The sequence below is a fragment of the Monodelphis domestica genome, chromosome X (genome assembly GCF_027887165.1).
Source record: "Monodelphis domestica isolate mMonDom1 chromosome X, mMonDom1.pri, whole genome shotgun sequence".
Classification (NCBI taxonomy): Eukaryota; Metazoa; Chordata; class Mammalia; order Didelphimorphia; family Didelphidae; genus Monodelphis; species Monodelphis domestica.
In genome coordinates, this window is record NC_077235.1 from 50271446 (window position 1) to 50294624 (window position 23179).

Consider the following 23179-nt stretch of genomic DNA (forward strand, 5'->3'; position numbering starts at 1 on the left):
GTGGAAATGCTGCCCGAATCAGGGCCAACCCTCTTTTCACTGAACAGGCTCTCCCTACTCGTGGCCGAGGCAAGGCAGGTGGCTGTCCCGAGGGGCACCGGCTTTGCAGCTCGGCTCCCGGCGGCCTTTCAGACTTTGCTTTGAAAGAAGAAAGTCAACAAGTTGGCATTTTCTTCAGGAGCGTTAGGAAAGCATCGAAGGGAAGCGACTAGGGGCGGGACAGGGAGAATTGGGCGTGTCTACTGTCGTCTTCCCCCCCCCCCCCCGCCCCTGCACCCCAGTCCACCCCAGCCTCTGAGGAAGTGCAGCCAGCTCCTCCGAATCCGGCCCGGGATCCAGGTTTTCTCCGGGCCCGGCCGGTCCCAGCGCGCTACCTCCCTCCTGTCTCCCCGCCCTCTCCCCCACTGCCTCCCCCTCCCCCTCCCCGCCCCGACCCGGCAGTGGGCTCGGCCAAGTTTGCTGAGCGTCGCCGCCGCTGCCGCTGCTGCCGCCGCCACCACACACTGGCCAGTCAATCAGGAGCGGGGCCGAGCGGAGGCGGGCCGGGCCGGGCCGAGCCTTGAGGGGGGAGCTGCGGGAGCTGAGCGCAGAGCTGAGCAGAGCAAGAGCAGAGCTGAGCAGGGCAGGGCACTGCAGAGCACGGCAGAGCCGAGCGGTGCGGAGTAGGGCAGAGCTTAACAGGGGAAGGCTGAGCTGAGCTAAGCTGAGAGGCGCAGCCCAGCACAGCCCAGCGCAGCCCAGCCCAGCCCAGCCGAGCTCAGCAGAAGCGAGCCGGCGGCCGCGACGCCTGCGAGGGCGAGGACGAGCCGCGCGCACGGCAGGCAGGCAGGCAGGCAGCCAGGCAGCCAGCCAGCCTCCCCTCCGATCGGCCCCCCTCCTCCCTTCGCTGGTTTACCTCCTCCGGCGGCTGTGCAAACAACTTCTCGGAGCCCAAAGGTCAGGGCCCGCAGCCCGAGAGCCGAAACTCTCTAGCTCCCGCCGCCGCCGCCGAGGGGGCGCTTGGGCATCTCGGAGCGACGCTCTCTGCCCGTCTGTCCTCCCGCTCGCCCGCCGGCCCGTGCGCCTCCGCCTTCCTCGTCCCGAGCTCGGAGCGGTCTCCCTGTGCCGTGCCCCTTCTCGCGCTCCTCTCTGCCCCCAGCCCCCTAGCCATGGCCCGGCTGCCCCTGCCGTCCCTCCTCTGCACGCTGGCCGCCCTCAGCCTCAGCCTGCTGGCCGCCGAACTCAAGGCGAAAAGTTGCCTGGAAGTGCTTGAGGTCTACGTCTCCAAGGGCTTCAACAAAAACGATGCGCCCAGTAACGAGATCAACGGTGAGTGGGGAGGGAGGTTGGGAACCTGGGGAGCGGGACGCCCGTCAGGCCCCCAATCGCCCCGGGCTGCGCCCCCATCCTGCGGGCGCACCCGCTCACCGGCCTCAGGTGTGGCTGCGAGAAACCCGACCCTCAGGGCAGGGAGCTGCTGGCTCCCCGCAGCCGACCCAGGGGGGATTCATTTCTGAATGCGCGCACACACACACTCACGCGAGTGGGCTTCTTCCCCCCCCCCCACTCTCCTGTGTTCCCCAGGCCCGATTTGGCCAGCCTTTGCCAGGGCGAGTGCTCCGCTCCAGGAGGGTGAGGCGGGGGTCCGGAAAGAGACGAACCTGAGTGGGTTTGTGTCGCACATGTGTGCAAAACTTGTAATTTGAATTGATTTCTTTTTCCAAATCCTCTTCCCCGCTTGCCCGGCTCCCCGTACCACCGGACTCCTTAGGGCTTTTAGTGGTGCCGAAGCTTTAGAAGTTGTCTTCAAAACAAAAACACCCGCCCCCTGCAGACCCTCACTTGGGGGGAGTCTGACGAGATTTTCTGGAAGGTATTTGGTATTTTTTTTTCTCACTTAACCTTAGGGTTAATTGCACATTCAATTTACAGGCCTTTGAAAGGACTGATTACCCACCGGAAATCTTAAACTCTGTTTGGAGAGCGTCTTGCAAATGAAAGAGGGCTAAACTGGTGGAAAAATTATCACATTCTTTGAACTGTAGGTGTTGGAGAATGGGGCAGACACCTCTGCTGGGGACTGTTGGCAAAATTCATTCTTTTGTTCAATTATTTGGGAGAGCCCTTTCTCCTCTCTTTCGGGAGCAGTTAGTGTAGATGTAGAGGAGGCCCAGCTGGAAGGGGGCTTTGAGGCCACCTCCTCGGATTACCAGGAAGGAAACTGAGGCTCAGAAAGTTGAGGTGACTTGTCCAAGGTCAGGAAGCTCGGAGATTGTGGAGCCAGGCTTCTGGTTCCTAGTCATGTGCTCTTTCCACACCGGGCTGCCCCTTCAAGCAACAGTTCCGTGCCAGCTCATTAGTGCCTGGGCCACAGAACTCTGTAGTCAGTTACCCCGTGGAGCCTTAGCAGTCTCTAAAGACTCTGCAAGTCCAGTCAAAAGCCGTTTAGCTTATCGGTGCTGATTCCTAACCTTAATCGAAGTTATGAGGCTTTGCTTCTATTTCTGTCCTAAACCCCTTTAATCAGTAACCCAAATTATGCCGCCGTGTTTCCGTTTGGAACCTTAACCAAACTTCTGAAGCCGTTGGGAGCCTTCTCCCAGGTGAAGCTTGTTTGGCCTCCATTCCTCACCTTAACCAAAGTTCTCTCGCCTCGCTTTGGTTCCTGACCTTTTACAGAAAGGAGGGTGTCTACCCGGCACTTGGCCACTTAACGGGGTGGGGCACGCAGGGGGTATGGAGAGAGAAAGAGAGACCGAGACAGAGTTCCAACTAGGTCCTTCCAGTGACTTCAGCCCAGTTGGGCCATTCCAGCAGGGCTATTAATAACATTGGAGTCTACATTGGAGTCTACGGTAGCCACGAATTACTTGTTAATTACAAAGGTAATTGTGGGAAGCTCCTGGATGATTTAGGAGTGGAACCAACCATATGTTACATAAATTGTTTTGATAGGACCAGCCTTGTTCCCACAGTAAGTCAATCCCTTCTGCACCTTTGCAGTTATCAAGTAACTCTCTCTCTCACACACAGTCGATTAGACACTATTTGCCCTTGAGCTGTCTGTCTTTTTTTTTTCCAGGCTGAAGTATGTACTGGATTGATGCAAGGTTTTATTGGTTGTAGAGCCTTGAAAAGCTCACTTTCTTTCCCTTCTCTCTTCCTTCCTGCCTGCCAGAAAAAGTAAAGTGGACCAGCCTTCCCAGGGGTCCTCTGCAGTCCAGGGCGACTGAAGGGCTCCCAGGTCTGCAGTTTGATCATTGAGCCCCCCTCCTACACTTCTCTCTCTCTCTCTCTCTCTCTCTCTCTCTCTCTCTCTCTCTCTCTCTCTCTCTCTCTCTCTCTCTCTCTCTCTCTCTCTCTCTCTCTCTCTCCCTCTCTCTCTCTCTCCCTCTCTCTCTCTCCCTCTCTTTCTTTCTCTCTCTCTCTCCCTCTCTCTCTCTCTCTCTCTCTCTCTCTCTCACACACACACACACACACACACACACACTCACACAAGCAGAACTCTTTTAGCTCTTGTCTTCTCCATTTTAAAGGGCTTCTGGCCATGGAGATAATAGCACCATTTAAAAAGGGATGAGGAGCCCTTGAGCTGTGGGATTCCCACAGGTTCGTGGGGTCCCCTCTGGACTCCTGTGTGTGTGTGTGTATCTGTCTAGTCTAGCATCTTCAGGCTTTGCCGATCTCACGTTCTATGGGCCTTGCTCTCCAGAGCATCTTTACAAACACCTGCCCAGGAACTCTGGAGGTCTGCCTGCATCAACATTCTTACCCCAAAGATTGGGGGTGTTCATAGTAGGCAACAGTAGGAAATGGAAGCTAATATGCTCCCACCCCAAACATTTGATTCTTTTTGTCTTGTCCTTCATCTCCCTCCCAGGGCTCTGCTTTTATTTCCCCTTTTGAATGACCTACTGGACTGCATTCTCCCAAGGAACAAAAGGAGTGCCTTTTTAGCTGCAATCCTTGGAAGACCACCAAGGACTCGGGCTCCTGTGGTGAAATTTCGCACCACTCTCAACAATAACAAAAATGCATGACTGAATGGCCCATAAATGTGGCGTGGTGGAAGCCTTCACTTGAGGCTAGGCTACTGTCACAACACAGACGGAGTAAATACCTTTGCTTGCTATTCAGGCCCCGGATAGAGAGCAACAGGAGCAATCTTGACCATTGCACTGGCTTCCCTCCAGTTTTTGCATGTTCACGTCCTCCTTCAGGGAAAGAGGCTGGCCCACTTGATTTCAGATAGGACGGTTTCCCAGCCTGCCCCTCTCGCTTAGTTTCTAGGCTTCCCTTTTGACCGTGTCTTTAAAATGATACATCTCTGTGTTTCTGGGGAAGGGGTAGAATTCTCCCCTTCCCACTCTCATTCCCTACTCCCAAACTTTGAAGCCTTAATGGTGGCCTTGGACACGCGTGGTCAGGCTGTGTCCTGGTGGAGCTTTGAACATGCTTCCAGAACACTGTGTTCTGGAGGCACCTCCGCCTTTTTATAACTGAGCAATAAGATGATTCGATGTGTTTTGGGGGGGCATCCAGGAGCCTGTGTTTCATTTGGACCCAACACTTTTCAGTGTGGTTAGTGGCAAGCTTGATCAGAAGCGCTCTTCAGGGAGGCGCTGATTTGGCCTTAGTATTCCTCTAATTCCTTCACTTCCCCATTAAGCCCCACAGGGGAGGCATTAATTCCAAGAGCAGCTATTTTAGTCCGTGCTTCTTATATATATATGCCTGGCACCATACTAAGTGCTACACATACAAAAGCAAAAATGAAACAATCTGCCTTCTAGGAGCTTCTTTTCCAGTTGGGGTGAGGGAGTGACAATTGGGACTCAGATGAACACATACGGGATCTGCAGACTTGCAAGGGGTCTTGTCAGCTAGGTAACATATACCCTAAGTGAGCCACTTGCTCCAGCATACATACTCAGCAGGTGCTCCGCCAGCCTCTTGCTTGATCTTGAGAGGGCACACACGGCCTCCCGAGGCAGCTCCTTCCATTTTGGGACAGCTCTGATTGTTTGGACAATTTTCTTGATATCGAATCAGAACTGATCTCTTTGCTGCTCCTCCCCGTTGCTCCTGGTTCTGCCCTTTGGGACCAAGCAGAACAAGTAAGTGAAATGTCTCTTCCATAGGGTAGCTAGCCCTTTGCCCGACTCATGAGAGTTATGCTGGATTCCCCAAGTCCTCTCCCCAAGTTAATTGTCCTTAGATCCTGATTCATCACCCCACTTGTCTTCTAGTTGCTTCCTACTTCTTTGTGCCCCTCTTAGATTGGGAAACCTTGTAGTTAACACAGGACTTCAAGAGTGGTCTGAGAGGTGGGGAGGGAGAGAGAGGGGGAATTAGGGAAGACCTCCTGGAGGGGTTGGCACCTGAACCGAGCCTTGAAGGGAGCCTGGGATTCCAGGGCGAGATGAGGAGGATTCACTGGATTTCAGGTATGGGGGAACAGCTTGTATAAAGGCATACAGGAAGAAGATGGAATGCCAAGGAGAGGGAGGAGCAAAATGGCCAGTTCAACTGAGACTGGTTCCTAGGAGGTTTGGCAGCAAAGACGGTGCTATAGTCTTGTTAACTTGTGTTGTTTGTCTGACTCTTGGGTGACCCCATTTGGAGTTTTCTTGGCCAAGGTACTGGAGGGGTTTGGCTTTGCCTTCTCCATCTCATTTGACAGATGAAGATCCTGCAGCCAAGAGGGTAAATTAATTGACTTGTCCAGGGTCATACAGCTAGCAAGTGTCTGAGGCCAGATTTGAACTTGCAGAGATGAGTCTTCCGGACTCCAGGCCCAGCACTCTTCTCTACTGCAGCGCCACCTAGCTGCCTGTGTACATAAAGCTAAATGTGACCAGTGCCTGAAACTGGTATACATAGTAGGTGTATAATAAATATTTATGTAGTCGAAATGTTTGGAGAGCAGCTAGTAGGGATAAGTAGTATGGTAAGAAAACAGGGAAAGTAATTGTTTACAGTGACTGACAGGGCTGTACTGGCACAACTTGCTCTGGAGCAGTGAGGAGGAGGAGGAGCGTGTGTTGGCATTTGAGAGATGGAGGGACAAAAGACAACAATGACATTCTCCTACTTTTTCTAATCTTTGCTTTAAATTGCTCTTAAGATCCATCCAGTTGATTGGAGACTCTTAAACTTGTCACCTTTTCTCCTAGTAGCAGTGAAGAATTATGGGAAGAATAGGGTAGGCATCTGGTAGAAGAGACATCAGGAACTCAAAACTCGCCTTCAGGTTTCCTTCCTCGTGGCTTCCCCATGGTGTCAGCCACATTGACTGTGGACGGCTAGTTGCATGTTGATGAACCCTGGGAATGGGGTGGTTGAAGTGGAAACATTTGCTTTGAATGTTGTGCAGGTTATGGTAGAAAATGCTGAAACCTAGGCCGCTTCAAGAGCTGTCCCCCTGGGGAAGAGCTCACATCAGCTGTCCATTTTCACGTTCTTCTTGCCCAATTCTCTAGGTTTGATTCCCTAGTTTTATTTGGGGGGGTTATAGGAGGGAGTTGTGCAGTCGTCCACTCTCAGTCATCATTGGCCTAGAAAGTGGAAAAAAGGCCTCTACAGTGGAAAGAATTTGGGACTCAGAAGACCTCCAGTACAAATGACCTTGGGCAAGTCCCTTCCCTCTTGGCCTCAGTTCTCCTCTCTGTAAAATGAGAGAGTAGGACCAGAGGATCTCTGGAAATCCATGCTCTCCCTTGGCCTCTTGGTGAGTCACAAAAGTTGAGGCTTCTGCAGTGGAGTGCACTTGGAGCCTCATACATGCCAAATGTCTGATTCTGTGTAATGACTGTTTTCCTCTCCCTTTTCATGAAAGTTATGTTGTGATCCAGTTTCAGAATTAGTTGAAGACTTGGACGAGGAATGAAAAGGTAGGTTTGGGTTTTCTGTAAGGGAAGCACCGGCTGGCACTGTTCATCAGAGTCGCTTGGAAGTGACCTCCCTCCATTTCCCAACAGTGCAGACAGAAAACATGTCAGGGATGTGGTATTGTAAATGCTAATGAAAAGCCCATTTCAACCAGGGAGGCGGCGTGGGATCCGGAGCCTGAAAGCACCTTAGTGATCTAGGCCAGCCCTCTCATTTGATACACGAGGAAAATGGAGACTTAGAGAGGCCAAGGGGCTTGGCCAAGGTCGTTCCATTTGTAAGTAGAAAAACCAGGATTTGAACTCACATCCTCTGCTGGTTCATGCTGCTTTCAGATCCCCTTTCTCACTACTCTTATATGCCTGTACACAAGAGTCCTCTATGAGTGGACATCATAACAGAGTCTTGAATGTTGGAAGGGATCTGAAAAGCTATCTTCCCCAACCTCTACTCAGAGCAGACACCTGTTCTCCAGAAATGAACTGTAGATATCGGGATGCTTGGGGCCACTTGTAAGCAAATGGGAATTCTTAATTAAGGGCCACAGGGTGGCTCAGTGGATTGAGAGCCACACCTAGAGATGGGAGATCCTGAGTTCAAATCTGACCTCAGACACTTCCCAGCTGTCTGGGGCAAGTCACTTAACCCCCATTGCCTCGCCCTTACCACTCTTCTGCCTTGGAGCCAATACACAGTATTGAGTCTAAGACAGAAGGTGAGGCTTTTAGAAACAAATAAATTGATTAAGGGCTGGAAAGTGTGCTTCATTCCCTAGCCCCTCCTCTTACCTCCAGCCAACTCAATGAGATTGGCAGCACAGCTGTTACATGCACGGGAAGGCTTTGGGGTATCATGGAAAGATCAGCAGATCTGCACTTAGGACCAAACTTCCAAGTATCTTTCTGTCACTCAACACTCATGTGATGTTGGCCAAAGACCCCTGTGCCCGGGCCTCGTTTTCCTTACATGTAAAATAAGAGGGATGGACATTTAGCACTCCAAAGCCCCTTCCACCTCTCAACAGGTGGGGAACCTTCTTCAGAGCCAGAGAAAGACACCCTGCCTCCTTCACCCAGTATCAGGGCCAGAATTCATACCAAGGCTTTTTAGAGGATTTAGAAGGAAGCCAAATGGTGCCTGTGAGGCTTTCTTTCTTTTCTTTTTGTAGCCCTCACCTTCCATCTTAGAACCAAGGCCCAAGAATGGTCAGGGCTAGGCAGTGGGGGTTAAGGGACTCACACAGCTGGGAAGTATATAAGACCAGATTTGAACCCAGGACCTCCCATCTCTAGGCCTGGCTCTCCATTCACTGAGCTGCCCAGCTGCCCCCAGAGCTTTATTTCTAATGAAGTATAGACTCCTAGAGGGCATCAAAGGCCTTCCAAGCTGATTGTCACCTTCCTTTCCACTCAGATCTCCTGCTATGGCCTAAATAAAGTTGTTTCTTTGTAAGTTCCTTTGGTCAGAGTTCTCCCCTCTTGGGCCAACCGGACCCAGGAATCAGATTCCTCTTGTGTTCTCCAGCCCTTTAAAAGCTTGAAGAAAGCCATCCTGTACCCTTGCTGGAGTCTTCTCTTCTCCAGACTAAGCATCCCCAGTTCTGTCTTTTTAAACTTACTTTCTGGCCTAGTTTCAATTCCAAGACAGAAGGGCAAGGGTTAGGTAGACAGGATTAAGTGACTTGCCCAGGGTCATATAGCTAGGAAGTGTTTGAGGCCAAATTGGAACCCAGGACCTCTGTCTCTAGGCCCGACTCTCAATCCACTGAGCCCTCCAGCTGCCCCTTATCCCTAGTTCTTTCAGTCTAGCCTCATCTGGTATGATTCTGCTGCATTCTAGCCGAATATTATGGTTGTTCCTTTGTACCATCACTCCCCTTGCCCACTTTTGCTCCCATGTCTAGAATGGAGTGGAATCCTTACCCATTAAAAGTTTCTTCCCTTCTTCCAAGTCTTGACTCTGGTGATGCCCCTTCCCTAAATTAGCCTCCAAATACTGGCATGCCCACCCTCTCCCAGTGAAAGTGACCCTATCCCTCCTCAGTTTCCTATAACACCTTGAACCTCTTAACTGACACATGCCATCTATTCTGCCTCTTAGCCTGCTCTGATTTGCATCATAGAATCTCAGAGCTAAGAGGCATTTTAGAGGGCCACTAGCCCAGTCCTCCCTACTTGAGAAGGAATCCCTGGGACATAGTGCTTCTCCTGCCTTCTGAGAGAATGCACCCTCACAGCTGGTGGCCTAACTAAGCCAAGGACCCGCAAGTCAGAGGTGGGCCCAAACAGTGACCATAAAGCCCATGCACTTTACCAGAAGCCAGGGGGGAGCTTTATTTACTCTTATTTAATGTAATTAGCCGACATTTATTGCTGGGGTGGGGAGAGAATTTGAAGTCACACTCTAAGGCACCTACCCCCAGGGTGAAGGAGGAGACAGATACAAAGATAACACTTCTCCCAGCTTGCTAATCTGGTTCCCAGCCACTGACAATTAGGAGAAGCCAATTAGAAGAGAGCCAAGACAACTGAGAGAGTGACAGCTGAGAGCAAGGAAAAAGGCCCAAATGTTCAAAAGCAGGCTGAGACCTAGCTAATAACCAGAGATGGGGGAGAGTAGGGAAGACCGGGTGGGGAAAGGGTGATTTAAGGTCAGAGGACCCATTTGCCACTGCCTTTGGGACTGGATCTCAGCTTCCTCTTCTATAAATTGAGGTGGTTGGAGTAGATGGCCTCTCTCTCTCAGCCCTGGCTCTAGGATCTGACGTGTGCCCTTGGGCAAGTCACTTCCTTTCTCTGGGCCTCAGTTTCCTCTCCTATAAAATGAAGGATTGAAATAGATGGTCTTTTAGTCAGTCCTTCTTCATCGGAGATCTATGTCCCTGTAATCTTGAATGGAGTAATGTTGAACTGTTTTGAGTTCCTTCACCTTTGAATCCTGGGTAAGAGAGCTGGAAGGTCCAATGGAGGGTAGAGAGAGGAAATGACTGGAGAGAAGCATACAAGCAAACTCCTTCTCCTTTCTTATTTCTGCTTCATGTGTTCTCCGGCTTCTTTATAAGCCCTGGAGAACTGTGACCTTTTCCTTGTTTTCCCACTGGGTGGTTCCATAGGCCCTCTCCCCGTTCCATTTATTTTCTCTGGATCTCATCTCTGCTTTTCTGTGTGCATGTTGCTTTTTCCAGTCTACTAGAAGAAGTTCCTCAAAGGCAATGACTTTGTATAGCAGTGCCCAACACAGTGCCTGGCATATAAAAGGTGTTTAATAAATGCTGGGCCAATTGGATCAAATAGTAGCAGTTGAGGTCTTCTGGCCCCTTTCTCCCCAGCTGAATTATTTGCTATTTGTTCCTCCTAGTCCTTTTGCTTTAGCCCAGCGGTCACCTGATTGCCCTTTTGGCAGTGTCTGGAAGGACTGGTTTCTTTCTTTGGGGACTCCTGTCCCCTGGAACTTGCTCGCCTGACACCCACAGTGTAGATTGGACTGGCCAGTGTTATTTTTGGACTCGAAAAGTCCTTTCTCATCCATAGCATAAACCTGCGGCCTTTGAGGTCAACAAAAGTGTGAGTACCCCAGGGGCGTGAGTCTTTGGGCCCCAGGGTGCTGTTCCTCTCCCTCTCCCCAGCACAGGCTTTTGCGCCTGTTCGTTTGCCAGTCAGAAATGCAAACAGACCATTCATTCTCCCAGCCTAGCATTAAGCATGTGGTGAACAGTCGCTGCCTGCAATGGTCCAGTCGGGTGGGAGTAGCCTTGTTCTTGGCAGCCACTTCACAGAAGGCGCTATGTCTGGGGTGCTAGGATAAGCTGGCAGGACATTCCTTATGATTTCTCGTCCAGTTATTATCTATTATTGTAAAAATTGCCTTAATTATTGGATATTTCCTCCTATACCGACTTGGTCCCCTGTTCCTCCTGCCCTTTGAAAAAATGGACTCAATAGTCTTGAAAAGCAGCCGCTTGGGCATGTGGGAGACAACTAAAAGTACTGACTGCTTGGCAAAGTTTTTCCTTCTGCTACCACCGGCATGGGAGGAAGGGGTGTGCGGGTGTGTTTTGTGCTTCCAAGGGAACCTAGTGGTGCCAGCTTTTGCTGATTAATTCTCTGCCTTTCTCTAACACCCAGATTGGAATTGACCTTGTCTTCTTTCCCAGGGGAATGAGATGGATCTGGAACCCCAAAGGCAGGGGCAGGTGGAATTACCTGGGAACCAGTGGTGGCTGGCTGAGTATTAAGTGCTATTCGGATCTCAGAGGACCAGGACAAAGAGGTGGGGGCTGGTACAGTAGTGGAAAGCCTTTCTATAGGCTCAGGGAGGGCTCCTTGCCCCAAACTGGGCACGTTTCATTAGGATTAGCAGCTGAGAGAAGAGAGGCAGTGTGTTATAATAGAAAGGAACCAGACGTGGAACTTGAGGTCTGGGGTTGAAATCCTGCCTTTGATTCTAATTATCCCTGTGACCTTGCACAAGTCACTTAACCATGGACGGAGTGAAGGCTTTGGAATAGAGGACCTGGGTTCAATTGCCAGCCCTGTCACTTGCTACCCTAGTGAACTTGGGCAAGTCGATTTACCCCTCTGGGCTTTTGTTTCCTCACCTGGACAGTGAGGTGGATGGAAGGAATTGATGACCTCTGAGACCCAACTCCAATCCTTGATCCTTTGGCCTCTTTGAACCTTAGTTTCATTTCCTGTAAAGTGCAGGGGTTCTACTGGATGACCCCCAAGGGACCCTTCCTGCTCTAAAGACATGGCCCTCCAATCTTTCTGGGGTCTTAAAATGGAGGGAGGCAGAGTGGATTGCCTGGAAGGACTAGTCCACTTAAATAATTCGGTCATTGATTTCAGATCAGAAGAAATAAATGTTGGTTCTCCAAAAGGCGTTCTTTTTTAGCATAAGGAGGATCTGGACTTCTGATTTAAGCAGGGTGGGGAACTCCAAGTGTACAAACTCCAGCTCCCCTGTTCCTACTGATCTGTAACTTACAGTTTGAGAGAGTCACAAGGGCCACCGGGAGCCAGCGAGACTTAATTTGGCTTGAACGGCCCAGTACCTGTCACAGGAGAGCTTGGACTGCCACAAGAGGAGTCTTGTTCGCTCCCTGACTGGCCCTAGAAGCCCATTTCTGTGCCAGCTTTTAAACTGCCCCCAGTTTCTTGGCACCAAGGCAAGAGAGGCTGCTATGGAGGATAACTAGGTGGTAGAATGGATCAAGCCTTGGACATGGAGTCAGAAAGCCCTGTGTTTGAATCCTGTCCTACACACTGGCTGTGTGATTCTGGGCAAGTCATTGTACCTGGCTTCTGTTTGCTAATCTTTAAAATGGGAATGATAATAGCACCTACCAAGTGGCTCGTGTAATGCAATGCTCAGTAAAGCCAGTCAAATGCCATCCCTTTGGTCTTATAGAGATGCTGATGACTTAATGCTCACCAGAGAGAGCAAAACTTTGCTCAAAATCAGTAGCATTTTCTTTTCTTATGATTTAAAAATGATATCTCACATTATTTATCCAAGTTATTTCCTGAGAGTACTGCCACGAAGCTGGGACCCTCTCATGATTAAGCAAAACTACCTGAGATGGCAACTGCATCTCAAAGGGCATGCAACGTTTCATTCCCATCAACCCCTACCAGTCTTGCTCCCAACATACAGTGTCTGCCTCTTAGGGCAGTTATCCAGTAAAACTATTCAGCACTATATTCACAGCAGTAGCTGTCGTTATTATTATTACTACTACCCACTTTGGAAAATTCATGGGACTTTGAGTCAGGAGACTTGCACCTGTATTCAAGTGTTCAAGTCCCAACTCTGCTACTTAGTAGTTCGTTAGCTGCGTAACTTTGGACAAATAACAATTCTGTTTCTTCCTCTGCAAAATCAAGGACCCAGAATGAGGGCCGTCTCTCCCTAACTTCGTAGATGATGTTTGAGAGTTGCCCGGGCTGAAAAATTCATCTGTTTGTGCCCACTTTGATAATGAGCAGAAGCAAATCTATGCTGGTGGTCAGATGTCAGGCCCTACCTGGCTTGGCAGGACCCATTCATTGTTAGAGCCCAGACTCTGGCTTGGCCTTTAAGATGCCAAGGTCACCTCCATGCTATGTTGAGTGAAGCGGCTTGCCTAGACCCTTAGTGGAGGCATCTCTAAGTTGTGATAAATAATACGTGTATTCCCTACCTCTTGGAATCGGTGGAAGGGGAGGCATTTTGTAACCCTAGAAAGCAAGTGTGCTAGTAGTGTGAGCTACCATTAATATTAACAGAGGAAGGAGAAAGATGGCCATGTCAGTGCCAGAATTTGGACCATAAGGCCATGGAGTTAGAGCTGGAAGGGACCTCTGAGGTTATTCGGTCTAACCCCCTTGTTTTATACATGAGGAAACTGAGGCTCAGAGAGGTTAAATGACTTCCCCAAGGTTACATGGCTGAATTCCTAAGTGGGATTTGACCTCAGTTCTTTTGACTCCAAGTCCATCACTCTGGACCTCTAAAGAGATCTTGGTAGGGTCGTATAATTAGAGCTGGAACAGCATTTAAAAAGCCATCTAGGCCAGCCTCCTTGTTTTAGAAAAAAAGAAATGGGTCCAAGTGGGTTTATAGGACTTGGCCAAGTTTACACAGGTAGTATGTGGCAGACCTGGAATTTGAATCCAAGTCCCTGAGGTCTAAATCCATCCTTCTTCCCACACTGTCACGTTACTGCTCATCCAATCTAATCCTTAAGGAAATGAGCTCTGGCCTTTGGGCGAGGTCCGTACCAATTTGGTCCATGCATTGCCCATGTTCAGTCTGGGAAAGCTCTGGTACACAGTGTGGTTACCTTTAGGTACAGTCAGGTCCCAGTCAGACACATAATGACTCCCTTGAAGTGTCACATGATTTGAACTCTTACCATTCAAAGTTCTAATTCTCTGTAAAATCTGGCAATTGCTTCCAGGTCAACAGAAATACGCAGTGGAAGTTGGAATAATGGGACCCATTTCCCAGGATTCCTCCTCCACACTCTTCAGGACCTAGGAAGAGCTCTGGACATGAAGTCAGTCTGATCCTGACATAAAAATAGATGTGTAGCCATTGTCTGTATGCCTGTGGGACCTCACCCAAATTCCTTTGCCCCCTTTGGGCCTCAGCTTCCTCCTCGAGAAAATGAAACGGTCCGACTAGATAGCCTGTGTGAATCTTTTAAATCTCATGCCCTCTCTTGAGTTTCAGGGTTTAAAAAATCTGTAAAATGGGTACTGCAGTCTTTTACTCCCTTCTCTTTTGAGAAGAGTGCTCTCTAAACCTCATTTGTTCATTCAGCTAATATTTGCTCTTTACTATGTGTCAGACATTGGAATATAAATACACAATTGAAAAACCCCAACGACCTCTGGCCTCAAGGAGCTTCCGTTTTATATGAACCCAGAAGTCCATATAAAACATATACAACATTTCAGGAGGAAGAGAGTGTTAACCACAGAGGGCATCAGGAAAGGCCTCAGGAAGCAACACCTGAGCCGGCTTTTGATGTAAGCTGGCAGCTCTCCAGGGCAGAGGTGAAGAGGGAGGGCATTCCGGGCATGTGGGACAGCAGAGTAGAGTACCAGAAAAATGACGGGACGGCTCCTCTTAGCTGAATAGGGGTTGGTCAAACACGGGAAGATGTTGCGAGAACATGCAGAAGGCGTTGGTCCCAGCTTTGCATTTTCATCCAAATGGTGGCTCTGCCCAGTAGTACAAGCCCCATTTTCCTCCACGTTGGTGAGTTCCTTTCAAGGCTTTTTTGGCGGGAAGAGGAAAACAATTCTGTTATCTTTTTTCAACTTCTTGTGATGTTCAGTGATCTCCACCTTCATTGTCATGGAGACAGCAGAAATACTGGTTACTGTAATAGGGTGTGTGTGTGTGTGTGTTTGTTTGAAATCATAGTTCCTCAACCGCCTTTTATTTCAGCGGTGGTTTTAATCAAACAAAAGAATCCTTTGTGGAGCGGTAGGTAGGCTCCATGGGAATGGTTTGTCCCTGGATAGCGGCGGCGGCGGCTCTCCTGGCCTTATCGAGCCTCTCCACACCCCAAAATATGCCTTCCCTGACTTTGTTCTTACTGAAACCTGGTGGGATGGGCAGGCCAGGTGGGCGGGAGCCCCATTTTACAACAGAGGAACCAGGGCTCACAGAGGCTTCCATCAAGTTCAGGGTTCTTGTGGCCAGTCTATAGCAGAACTGGACCTAGAACCCAAATGGGCCAACTTCTGGTCTGGCCCTGTTCCATTCAAGAAGCAGCCTGGCACGATGGAACAGAAATGTAGATTTCTTTCTGTATTTTAAGCCCATCACCTCTTCTCTGGCAGGCAGGGAGTGGATAGATAGCTGCTTCCTCTTCAGTCTTCTGGAATTCTGGTTTGTTGAAGCATTCAGCAGAATCCTGTAATGTTGTTTTTCTTTATAATGTCCTATCTGAATTTTTACTGAATTTCACAGCATTATCCTTTAGCGGAGGACAGAAGGGGATAAGGTGAGGAGAAGCACAGGCTTTAAGATCATGAATTTTGAGCTAGTCCAGGCCCTTCATTTTTCAGGGGAGGAAACTGAGGTCCAGTTAGGAGACAGGGTCAGAAACAGCAGAGCTGAACCCAGAGCACTTTTCATTTCACCAAGAATATAGCATCTATTTACTTTAAAACTTTTGTTCTTGGAACTCCTTTCTGGCTGATTTATTGAGCATTTCGGATGTGCCTCTTGAGCCCCTGAGCACTGGGGATAGAAAAGCCATCTCTTGCCTTCAAGGAGCTTACCTTCTCCTGGGGAAATTCAGCAGTAAATACAGAAGGAAAGACAAAATGATTTGAGGGAAGAGAGAGAAGACAGATGAGGAAAGACTTCTTTAGGAGGTGATACTGAGCGAATACTTGAAGGGACTGAGGGAGTGACACCCTGCATAAGCTTTCCCCTGTGCCTGGAACATTCTTCCTCCTCTTTTCTACCACTTACTAGGATATTAAGTTGGACTGGAAAGTAGCAAAAAAGTTGATGGGAGATAATTCTAGAAAGAGAAGCTGGAGCCAGATTAGACTATCATGCTGAAAGAGATCAAATGACTTACCCAGGGTCACCCAATGAGTTATTGGCAGACTGAGGCTTCAAATCCTGAAGACCTACCATCAACTCTAGCCTCTGACACTTCTTAGATCTATGCCAAGCCAAACTGATTTCTCTCAACCTCCACTTCTTAGTTTGTAAGATGGGGATAATACTTCTAGTCTTGACCTCACAGGGATCCTGAGAATTTCAAATGAGATCACGCAGGCAAATATCCATGGTGTCATTATAATATCAACACCTTGAAGTTATTGTGAGGCTTCACTGAGTTCAGAGTTCTGTTCTCTGGGTTGTGGATTCCGATTCTGGAGTCTGAACGTGGACTGGTTTGTAATTCAATCTCCCCTACCTCCAGCCATGGTATGTCACTTGGCAAGAGGGAAGGGCTTCCTTTCTCACTTTGGAGCTCTTCGATTAAGGTAAAATTGAAAGTGGACTAGATTTGGAGCCAGTTTCCTGTTTTGGTAGCAGACCATTGCTATCTTTTCCCCCCACTTTACACCCCTCCATGTATTTTGAACTCTAGCTGTGCTGGCCTACTTGCCTTTCCGTGACCATAGTGCTCCATTTCTTGACTTCCTTTCTTTGCACTTGCTGGCCCTCATGCCTTTCCCTCCTCACCTCAAGACTGGCCTCATTGTTTCAGATTCGCTTCAACTCCTACTTTCTGTATGTAGAAGACCTTTGCCCGCCTTTTCTCCCTGCCCCCAATCAGAAATTCCCTTTAATTTATACTATATTCATCTTGGCTAGACATAGTCATTTCTGTGCTGTCTCTTTCCCCATTGGAACATCATCTCTTTGAGGGTTTTTTGTCTTCCTTTGTAGCCTGGCTGCTTATCGCTGTGCCTGGCAGATAGGAAGTTTTTATTAAATTCTTCTTGGCTGACTGGTGATGCCACGATGACTCAGAACAACGTGGGAGGCAGTTGGTATTGCCTGTCTGTGCCAGACTCCTCAGTGGTGTCCACCGCAGCCAAGCACTCGCTAGCCTGCTTAGAGAACTTCCCCAGTGGCACATCTTAGCCTCCTGGGGCGTTGCCTCTGAATGACTTCATGATGATGCTGGGCGGTGCCCTTCCCATTTGTTGTGCCATAGTGGCATTGTCCTTTCTTATCCTGAAGGGAAACTGAGGTGGATTGCCAAACAGCTCTTCAGCAGATGGGCACCAACTCTTCCCACAGCACACCATTGTACAGGACAGTGAGCAATGGGTGCAATATGTCCAATCCAGGTTCCTTGGCCAACTTTTTTGCCCTGTGACCTCTTTATGGAATTTGAGAGTTAGAGGTAATTCACTAGGCCTAAACCCTACTACTTATTCTTGTGTGGCTAAAGATTTCTCTAGCCAGTGTTGTGTTCTCTTTCTCTTTGCCTGGCCATCTCCCAATGGGAAAATCTCTTGGTCTTTGCCCTTGTCTCTTCTTTCTCCAGAGCTCCCAAGGCTTTGACTGTTAACCTCTATGCTAATGATGCCCAGATTGGTATCTTTGACTTCTACTTCTCACCCAATTTCTTCTGTCTGCTTTTCACTTGCCTTCAGGGGCTCTCTCCCTGAATGTCACCTTAGACTCACTTTTCATATTTTCTCCCCTTTGACCTTATCCAGTTCAATCTTATAATCAATCTGACTTATCCCACCATTAGACTCGAAGCTCATATTAGTTGGGAGAGTACAATGGACATACCACTGGTTTTGGAGCCACAGGTCCTGGATTCAAATTCTTTTTCTCAATGCTTACTTTGAATGATTTTGGGCAAATCATTTAACCTCCTTGTGTCTTGGTTTCCTTATCTGTAAAACATGAGGTGTTTTAATGGCCTCCCAATGCCTTTCCAGCTCAAGTTTTCTGACCTACTCAAGGAGGACTACACTTCAATCCAAGAGGCCAGGGTTGGAATCCCTCCTCCTGACATGACCTTTGTGACCATATGTTATTTCCTGTACCTTGCTATGCCTCGGTTTCCTGTTTTGGAATTTGGTCTATGAAGAGGTTTAGACTGCAGGCCTCTGGGATCCTAGGAGTTTTTGCTTTGTATCACCAGCACAGGCCTTGTGAACAGTAAGCACTTAAAGATGTACACTCATTGAATCAAGTTTCAGTCATCAAGCATTTACTGAGTACCTCTTAGCCCAAGGCTTGTGCTAGATGCCAGCTGGGGATGGAAGAAAAAAGAGGCTGACTCAGTGTTCCTAAATAGAGTTTTTCTGCTCTGAGGTAGAAGCCCTTAATCACCTGATGGTCTTTACAGTTTCTGTCGTGTCTGACTCTTGGTGACCCCATTTGTGGTTTCCTTGACAAGAGATCCTAGAGTGGTCTGCCATTTCCAAATGAGTTGTTCATTTTACATAGGAGGAAACCAAGGCGAAGAGAATGAAATGACTTGCCTGGGGTGTCATAGCTAGTAAGGGCCTGAGGCTGGATTTGAACTCAGGTTTTCCTGACTCCAGGCCCTAACATTATACTACCTAGCTGCACTTCCTAATTCATCCTGTATCAGCCCATAAGATTCACATTCCTAAAATAGCAACAGATTTGCTATTCCTCTACTCAAGAATCAATAGTGGTTCCTTCTGTCATCCTCCTTCATAGGCTAGCCTTGTCCTCCCCATTCCAAAGCCATCTTGGTGCCCAGGAGAGGCCTGGGGTCTTTGAGTCAGACTCCTGACTTTGCCTCTTATTAGTTATGTTACCTTTAGTAAGTGACTTCCCCTCTTTGAGCCTTAGTTTTGTGACCTGTAAAATGGGAATAATATTTGGCAGGATGATCACAAGGCAAGTAGAAATGCAGTCGTTGCCATCTCACCTTATCCTGTTCTGGCCTGTAGTCTAGACTCAGGCTGCCCTCCTTACTGTCCTGTTCATGTGCCAGGCTTCTGCTTCGCCCCAGTTTTTCTCTCAGTTCTGTTCCCCTGATCCTCTGTGCAGGTTTCCCAGACCTTCCCTCACCCCGCACTGCCCTTCCTTTGTTCTGGCCTCCTTCTGCTGATGAGGCCACTTGACCTCCTCCTGTTACCCTCTTATTTCCTAGTATGCTTTTACCTCCTCTAAAGGCCTATCTCATTCATGACTTGGAGGTGACCCTGGGTCCTGGAAGGCCAGCGCAAGCTCTGACAAGCTCCTATCAAGGAGGCAAGTCTTCAAATGTAGCCCAGGGGCTGAGGAGCAGCCTAGCAGAGTTCCCGGAGGCTTGTCACCACAGGCTTATCCACCAGCTGCCGAACTGTTGGATTTCCGGCCCTAGCAGCTCACCAAAGCAGTGTAGCTGGGGTTGGAGGGCTTGGCATGGAGGGTGCCGAGACCCTGAATCTCTGCTCTGCTCCTCCTCTCCCTGAGGGAGCATCCAGCCCAATCAGATCCCAGCTCCCCCAGGTAGTAAGAACGACCAAGTGCTCTTCTGCTTTGCCCTTCCAAATGGAAGCTGCTGACCCTTAAAAAGGTTCCCCTCCTGGCCTCCAGAGCAGGTCTAGCTCCTGCTCAGTACCACCCAGGGCACTCCCTAGCTCAAGCTTCCGTGACTCTGTTGCTTCGAGTCTAAAGCAGAAACTGAGCTGCCAAGTCTTGGAAGCCTGTCCCAGGCAGACTCTTGCCTCTTATTCCAGGCTGATTTCACATCTGTCTCCTTTATGGCACATCTGGCCATTTGCTGTTCCCCAGACGTCACACTCCGACTCCTGTCACCTGGTTTTGCACCTCGAAAGCTCTCGCCTCTCCCCTTGACCTTTTGGAAGCCCTGCCTCCCTTTCCAAAGGCTTAGCTCCTGTGCTCCTTCCTCTGGTAGGCCTTGCCTGATCCCTCAGTTTGTCACACCCCAGCCCCTGAAATGACTTTGGATCACATTTCGGTTTGTTTCTGTCTCATTTCTCTTTTCGATTGCCTTTTGCTCAATTCCCCCACAGTAGATCAGAAGCTTCTTTGGGGCAGAGGCTGTTTTACCTTTGACACTGCAGCTTCGGCAGAGTGCCCAGCGACCCGCCTAGTAGGGCCTTTCATGGAAGATCTGATCCCTGGTGGATTGGTTCTGAGTTCTTCACTGAACAGTTGGCTTTCCTTAGATCTGTTTGGCTAGCTTTGTGAGTTAGCATTCTCTGACATTTCAGTTAAAGAGAGAGCTTCGTCTGTCAGTGTTGGCTTTAAGGCTCCAAGGGGCGGTGAGAACTCAACAGAAAAGGGAGTTAAGTTTGCCTGGGTGATTGTGTGTGTGTGTGTGTGTTCACGTGAGCACACACAGGGGTCGGGGGAGAGATTTTAATTAAGTCAATGTATACAGTTCTTTTCGGTTTGGAGAGTTGGGGGGTCAGTTGATGAGGCAAGAATTTTATGGGAGGATTAAATGAAAAAAGACTTTATGTCTTCTGACACCCCCTAGAAATGATCATTAGGATTCCTCGATGTTGTTGTTTTAATTAGTGTCGGGGTTAAATTGGGGTTGAGTTGGTTTTCCTATTAGAAGTTAATTGTAATAGAAAACCATAGAAAGCATTTGATATACACATATCCCTTTTACATTAGAGAGAGACATTTTCAAAGATTTTTGGAAATCTGGACACAAAAGAGATATTTAACAGACTCTAGATCTGAAGTCCTAGAATTTCAAACTTGGAAGCGACCTCAGAGACCAGTAAGTCCAAACCACCCCCCATATTTTACTGGTGGAAAAAATGAGGCAGAGGGGCGATGTGACTTTCCCAGGATCACATAGCTAGCTAATCAGTATCTTAGGTGGGACTTGAACCCAGGTCTTACTGACTCGACATCCAAGTTATCTAGTCCAGCCTCCTAACGTTATACAGACCCCCCCCCCAGCATCCCCAATGGGTAGTCGTCCCGCCTCTTCTGGAATATTTCCTGGATTGGGCAGTGCAGGTCTTAGAAAGAAAGCAGCTAATTTCCATTGTTGGACATCTCTGGTCTTCTAGCCAAATTGTGCCTCTCTGGGACTTCCAACCCTCACTGGAGGTTCTGGCCTCTGGTGCTATACTGAGTAAGTCCCCTGTCTGGTTGAGAAACAAAAGTGCAATGTATTCTAGGACATCCGTTCCACTACCATTTATTGGGCAGGAGACCAAATCCCTGGCTCCAGGAGCATGTGGCAAGGACCAGAGTCAGGGACAAAGCAGAGGGAAGTTGAGGAGCGGCAAGGAGAATTGGGAGGGAGAAGGAGGGGGAAGAAGGAGGAGACACCAGAGGTCCTTAACTGCTTGGCCAAAGAGACGATGTTTTATCCCGGAGAGAAGGGTTCCGTTTAGACAATGGAGTGTAGCGTAGAGTCTGATTCTGACAAATCTGAAGAGCGAATTAAAAAGAAGAAGACTGGAGGGGGGAAGCCAGAAGAAGGGAAGATGTTAATAGGCTAGAGGATAGTTTGGATGGAAGGCAGCCAGGACTTGGCCTAAAAAAACAGGATGGTGACCAACTGTAGATGAGAGGATGAGCAAGAGAGGAGAGAAACTGTGTGGAGATAGAATTGGCAGGATCTAGTAAATGATTGGACGTGAGGGAAAGGGAAGATGGTAGTGTCTTGAGCAGAGAAAGGGATTCTGGGACACAGGGTCGGTTTTGGAGGTAGGGGTGGGGTGTTGAATTTAAGGTACCATCTGGACATCCAGGAGCAGAGAGAGGTCCAGCTACCAGTTGGAAAGGAGGAGTCCAGGGAAGAGGTTAGGACTAGGCATAGTTGTTTTCTTCCTTCCTTCGTCCTCTTCTTCCTCCCCCTATTTCTTTCTCTCTTCCTCTTTTCTTTCTTTCCTCCCTTTTTTTCTCCCTCCCTCCCTTCTTTCTTTGTATTTGGGAGTGATTTGTACCTAGAGAGAATTAAACCCGTAAGAATGGATGAAATAAGGGGGAGGACTGGCGAGGGAGAAAAGGGCCCAAGAGAGCTTAATTGGCTTCTGGAATTATTTGATTAGCTCTCTTTTGGGATGGGGAAGCCTGAGGAGAGAGCAGAAAACATAGGGGATGAAAAATGGAAAGTCCTCCCCCTTTAATCCTGGCCTTCACTTCACAAACACACCCACTGGGCCAAGGACCCGGATCTGCTCAGGTCAGTGAAGAGCAATGATGACAAGAACATTTGGCCTAGCACCTCCTTAATGGCACCTCATCTGATGCTTAATCTTGATACAAGGTCCTCCAGGGCAGGGCTCCTTTGAAAAGTTTCTTGGTATCCTCAGTGCCTGGAAGGTAGCAGGTCTTGTCATACTAATGAAGAAACTGAGGCTGAGAAAGGAGAAATGCCTGATTCAAGGTCATATTCAAGGTTTGTGAGCCAGCAGTCAAACCAAGGCCATCTAGTCCAAATCCAGCATTTTTTCCTCCTCTAATCTCTATGGAGACTATCTGAATTTGGGTTCCTTGGTTTTCCTTTTCATTGTTTCGGCACAATATTCTCACACTTCCTTTCCAAAGGAGGTTTCTATTTTTTCTGCTGGAGTAGGGAGGTGGCCTTGTTGGGTATTTTCCTCCTCCTCCTCCTCCTCCTCCTCCTCCTCCTCCTCTTTCCCCTGCTTTTCTTCCTCCTCCCACCTGGCCTGTAAGGGAATTTAGAATTTGTTCACTATCTGACTTGGAACAAAATCCAGAAAAATCTCAATGAGTAGAGGATTATAAGCTGGAGGGGACCATGGAGGCCCTGCAATCTAACCCCTTATTTACAGAGGAGGAAACTGAGGCCCGGGGAGGGCAAGGGACTTCTACAAAGTCACATCCATAGTAAGTGGCAAAACTTCCTGATTAATTAGCTGTTCTACAATGGTGGAGGGAGTTCTAGTCACAGGTCCTGGCCCAGAAATCCCCCAAGTCACAGATCTGCTTTTTCTCCACTCTGCTCCTCACCTTTCTTTCTGGTATCAATTTCACAGGTGACTCCGTCTTACAGGGTGGGAGAGGGACTCAGGCAGGGGTGTACACACCAACCAGGTTTGTACTCACAGGAAATCCGAGCAGGGCATCAGTCGAGGATGCAAATGCTTCTCATTGCCTGAGAGGCCTAAGGATTGGCCTGGGTGGGTAAGGGCATTCAAGTGAGTCTTGATGTTGAAAACAAGCTTTTAAGAGGAAAATGCTGTGTTAAGAGGCTCTCTGGCTTGTTGAATGGCTCCATTGGGTTGAGCACTCCCTCCACTGATCCAGATAGCCGCCCTCCCATCCTTTCCCATCCTGGGTAATAGTCCATCATGCTTTTGTTTGGATTTTCCTTTCCAGAGAGGATCCATACAAGGCA

General features: G+C 48.8%; 1 protein-coding gene across 1 annotated transcript in view; it reads left to right on the plus strand.

Annotated features, from left to right (window-relative positions):
• The first annotated feature begins 287 nt into the window (after nt 1-287).
• Nucleotides 288-23179, plus strand: part of GPC4 (glypican 4) — a 136638-nt gene continuing 113746 nt past the window's right edge. The window contains exon 1 of the mRNA XM_007507203.3: nt 288-1308. Within this exon, the coding sequence (XP_007507265.1) occupies nt 1149-1308 (160 nt within the window). The 5' untranslated portion in view covers nt 288-1148. The remainder of the gene's footprint in view (nt 1309-23179) is intronic.